This window comes from Nuphar pumila, unplaced genomic scaffold, assembly GCF_984573655.1.
Source record: "Nuphar pumila unplaced genomic scaffold, dmNupPumi1.hap1.1 HAP1_SCAFFOLD_1366, whole genome shotgun sequence".
Lineage (NCBI taxonomy): Eukaryota > Viridiplantae > Streptophyta > Magnoliopsida > Nymphaeales > Nymphaeaceae > Nuphar > Nuphar pumila.
Window position 1 is genome coordinate 16,114 of NW_028323654.1, and position 4,570 is coordinate 20,683.

General features: G+C 55.6%; 1 protein-coding gene across 1 annotated transcript; it reads right to left on the reverse strand.

The window, feature by feature from the left end:
* Positions 1 to 595: 595 nt before the first annotated feature.
* Positions 596 to 3,313, reverse strand: LOC149809349 (uncharacterized). The gene is made up of 2 exons (XM_089994876.1): positions 1,655 to 3,313; positions 596 to 1,540 (listed from the first exon to the last, which is right to left on the reverse strand). Exons 1-2 carry the CDS (start codon positions 3,311 to 3,313, stop codon positions 596 to 598), a joined length of 2,604 nt encoding a protein of 867 aa, XP_089851002.1.
* Positions 3,314 to 4,570: the final 1,257 nt, after the last annotated feature.

A 4,570-nucleotide genomic window follows, 5' to 3' on the forward strand; every position in this document is an offset into this window, starting at 1 on the left:
CATCGCCATCACGTCATCAACTGCCTCCGGTGATTTTCCCGCGACCAGGCCGTCGTCCACATAAACGGCGGCGAGCACACGACCTGCGTCGTCCACCCGGAGGAAGAGCCCGGGGTCGGCTGCGCACGGCCGGAAACCACGCGACATAAGGCGTGCACACCAAGTCTTATACCAGCGTCTCGACGCCTGGTGCAAGCCGTACAGGGCGCGATGTAGGCGCAGGACGGTTCCGGGCGGTCGGTCAGGGTAACCTTCCGGCAACTTCATGTATATCACCTCACCGTCCTCCAAGGGCGCATTCAACAAAGCGTTCTTGATGTCCAGCTGCCGCATGTGCAGCCCATGAGTGTTGCACACCGCCAAGAACGTGCGCACCGTTGGAAAACTCACCACTGGGCTGTATGTGTCGCCAAAATCCACCCCAGGTACCTGGGAGAACCCTTGAGCGACCAAACGCGCCTTGTACCGCTCGTCGCGCTTGATTTCCAGGACCACGCGGCAGCCAAGTGGACGCACGCCGTCCGGAAGTGGAACCTCGGTAAAAACACCGAAGTCTTCCATGGCCTTCAGCTCAGCGGTGATGGCCTCCCCCCACTTATCCGCATCCGGCCGCCGCAGCGCATGCGCCACGGTGCGTGGCCATGCCGATGCACCCGGACGGAGCTGCGACGCCATCGCCCAGGCCACCGACTCTCGATGTCCGACGTAGCCCTCGAGGGATGATGACAGCTGCGTGGCCAAACGTCGCGTAGCGGTCAGGCGGACGGGTCTGTCGTACCGGGCGATTGCCAGGCGCAGACTGCATGAGCACTGGAGGTGGCTGCGGGACATGCACGGGGGGAGGGACATCCTCCCCCAAGTCGATTCCATGCAGATCATGCACAAGCGGCTCAGTCGCATCATGAACGCCCATGTCGGGGCCCGGGTCGCCAAGGGCCAGCGGCGACGGCAGGGGGGCCGGGTCATCCGACAGGAGGCCGTCCCCGTCATCACCCAGAGAGGCAAGCAGAGCATCCGGGGCAGGAGCCGCAGGAAACTGGAGCAGGGCTGGAGCCGGAGCGGCGGGCTGAGCTCCGGCGGGCTGAGCTGGCAAAGGTCCTAACCCTACGTCGTGCACACTCAGAGGGGCCCCGGGAGGGGCATCTGTCAGGTCACCACGGAAACGGCTTTCATAAAAAATCACATTGCACGAGATGTAAACCTTGCCTGCAACGAGGATCTTGTAGCTCTTGCTACCGGCGGGCCCAGATGTGCCCAAGAAAATGCCTCGCTTGGTGTGGCTGTCCAATTTCGACCGAAAACGTGAATCCACATGCATCCAAGCAACACAACCAAACACGCGAACGCGAGACAGATCTGGCTGGATACCATAGAAGGCAGCATCCGGAGACGTGATCTGGCTACGTGCCGGAAACCAGTTGTACAAATCCACCGCATACAAGAAAGCGTGCCCCCAGTACGAATGAGGCAGTTTCGACTCAAACAAAAGACTGCGAACACGCTCAGCTAAAGTTCTGTTCAAGCAATCCACGCGGCCGTTCTGTTCAGGGGTGTACGGGGAAGAAGCTTCGTGAATGATGCCCTTGCTCGTGCACCACACGTCAACCCCAGTGTTGTCAAACTCACGCCCTCAATCAGAACGGACGCGCTTCACCGTGCATCCACTCTGAGTCTCAAATACCGCATCTTTTAACTTCTGGCATAATTCAGACTTACTCTTCAACAAGGCACCAACTGCTTTGCGGGTGTGCTCATCTACAAACACGGCTGCGTAACGCTCGCCGTCCAAGGTCAGAACAGGAAATTCCATTAGGTCACTATGAATGCAAAAAGCAACCTCATCTGTTCTGGGCTGGGCCGGCGGATGGGGCGCCCTGCTCTGCTTCGCTTGCACGCATGGCTCACATGTTGGTTTATTCGCCTGCAGAAAGTCACTGGCTGTGAGCTTGCTGCCAGGAAACAAACCTTTGCGAGCCATGTCTGCAAGTGAGTCAAAGCCAAGGTGTCCCAGGCGCCGGTGCCACAGGGTTGCTTCGTGAATACGAGCACTCGAGTGGACAGCAGCAGCAGTTCTGAAAAACGAGTTTCTTGGAACTCCCACCCACACCAGGTGGTCCAAAACATCTGCCGTCAGGACAACGCGGTCGCCATCCATGAAGTGTACTTGCATGATATCCGACCGGAATAACAGATTCTTTCCGGACGCCATGCACCGCGAGACAGACAGCATATTGCAAAGCAAATCCGGGACATGCAGAACGCCGTGCAAGGTTACTGTACCGTGCGTACCCATGATGACAGCATCCCCCGTGCCAACAGCGAGGGCAGAAGCACCGTTCCCAAAGGCCACTTTCACAGGATTCGTCAGGGTACGATAGTTCGACAAAGACTGTCCATAGGGGCTCATGTGAGCTGATGCACCACTATCCGTCAACCAAGGCTCACCTGTGTGTGAGGAAGTCGATGCGCCCGTCCCAGAGCTGGTGCGGTTGCGCCAAGATGCAGCATTCCGCTGCACTTTGACCTGATCGATGGGCTTGTCGCACTGCCCCACGGTGTGCTCGTGGCTTCCGCAATTAAAACACGCGCGCCTTTTGTTGAAAGAGGGCTTCGAGGTGGCCGCAAACATTGCTTCGGTGGCGGCCATTTGCTGTAGGCACGCCTCACGTCCTTCTAGAGCTGCCTGCAGAGTCCCAATCAACATCGTCCCCGTAGCCACGTGCGTGTCAGCCAGCTGCCGAAACTCCTCACGCACTCCGCTGGCAGCTTGCATGATGAACATGTAATCCGCAATGGGCGCTCCTGCCTCGGTGAGGGTGCGACGCATGCTCCGCAGCCGAGCAAAGAAGGCTGAAATGGACTCGTCTGGCAGCTGTTTAGACGTGGAAAAGGGTCGTGCAATAGATGGAGCTTTAGCTTTGGCTGTTGCGGCAGCATTCTCCGACAGCAATGTCCAGGCCGCAGCCATGGTAGAGACCCCATTGTCGTCGAGGAAATCTCCGATCTCTTCAGTAGAATACAGCCGCAAGAACGCGAGGCCACGCTGTGCGAAAATGTGCTGCGCATTCGTGAGTACATCTGTCCATCTGACGAGAGAGACGAACTGCTGTAGCCTCTTCGCAAAAACAAAGTAGTTCTGGAACGACAATTTCGGTTCCAATTGCGCAGCAGCGGCGCGATATAATGACGAGTCTAAACCACTCGTGACTCTCGTCATCTCAGTAGACACAGTCGCAGGTACTGAAGGCGCAGAATCGGAAGGCGTTAGCGCCGCCCTACGTGGGGCATCACGACTACTGTCCCCAGTCGACATTTTCAAGCTGGACCCATAACCTATTAGAAGATACTTACATTCAACTCCTCGTCTCGGGTAATGCTGTAGCCTATATATCATACGTGGTATAGGCACACAGATTGACTGTCATCTGGCATATCTACAGATAGATGCATAGTCAACATTCCAACAGCAAGCAAGTGTTCAAACCGGGTGTTCAATGTCTGTCGGCGAAAAAGAAACGAAAATAATTCTGAAATCACGCCACATCCATGCAGGCGAGTACTACGCCTACGAGGACACGCCCAAAGGGCTACCGTACTATATTTCATTACAAAGAGAAGCAGAATCATCAAAGCTTGAGCTGTACTTGTAAACCAACACACACTCGGAAAGGTACAAAGACCCCTCAGGGAATATCAGCAATTGGAACCAGCAGGCCCTCTTCGAAAGCTCCACCAGCCAAGGTCGCAAAAAAAAACCGTACTATATGTCATTACACAGAGAAGCAGAATCATCAAAGCTCGAGCTGTGCCAGTAAACCAACACACACTCGGAAAGGTACAAAGACCCCTCAAGGAATATCAGCAATTGGAACTAGCAGGCCCTCTTCGAAAGCTCCACCTGCCAAGGTCGCAAAAAATCCTAGGCCGCTTCTGTACATGAATCCATTCCCCCTGCACAAAGAGACACTGAGCTCACGCAATGCACTCTCAACAAAGTCGCCCTTGAGCGCGACGCCCGCGGCACTCGCAGCAATGGCCAGGGTGTTGAGCAGGTCAGTTGCCGACTTTCCCAGTCGGCCGTAGGAACTCGTGCGACAATGGGACAAAGGTTTAGCCGTTGGGGTCAGCGGTCTGGTACTTCAACCGTACTATATTTCATTACACAGAGAAGCAGAATCATCAAAGCTCGACGAGTACCGTAGTATATTTCATTACACGGAGAGGCAGAACCATCAAAGCTCGAGCTGTACCAGTAAACCAACACACACTCGGAAAGGTACAAAGACCCCTCAGGGAATATCAGCAATTGGAACTAGCAGGCCCTCTTCGAAAGCTCCACCAGCCAAGGTCGCAAAAACTCCTAGGCCGCTTCTGTACATGAATCCATTCCCCCTGCACAAATAGACACTGAGCTCACGCAATGCACTCTCAACAAAGTCGCCCTTGAGCGCGACGCCTGCGGCACTCGCAGCAATGGCCAGGGTGTTGAGCAGCTCAGTTGCCGACTTTCCCAGTCGGCCGTAGGAACTCGTGCGACAATGGGACAAAGGTGTAGCCGTTGGGGTCAGCG

What these genes read in the sequence shown, in the direction of transcription:
- LOC149809349 (XM_089994876.1), bottom strand. Translation starts at nt 3,313, where the DNA reads ATGTCGACTGGGGACAGTAGTCGTGATGCCCCACGTAGGGCGGCGCTA. An exon ending in AGACTCAGAGTGGATGCACG is followed by an intron (nt 1,541 to 1,654) that starts GTGAAGCGCGTC and finishes ACCCCTGAACAG; the next exon opens with AACGGCCGCGTGGATTGCTT.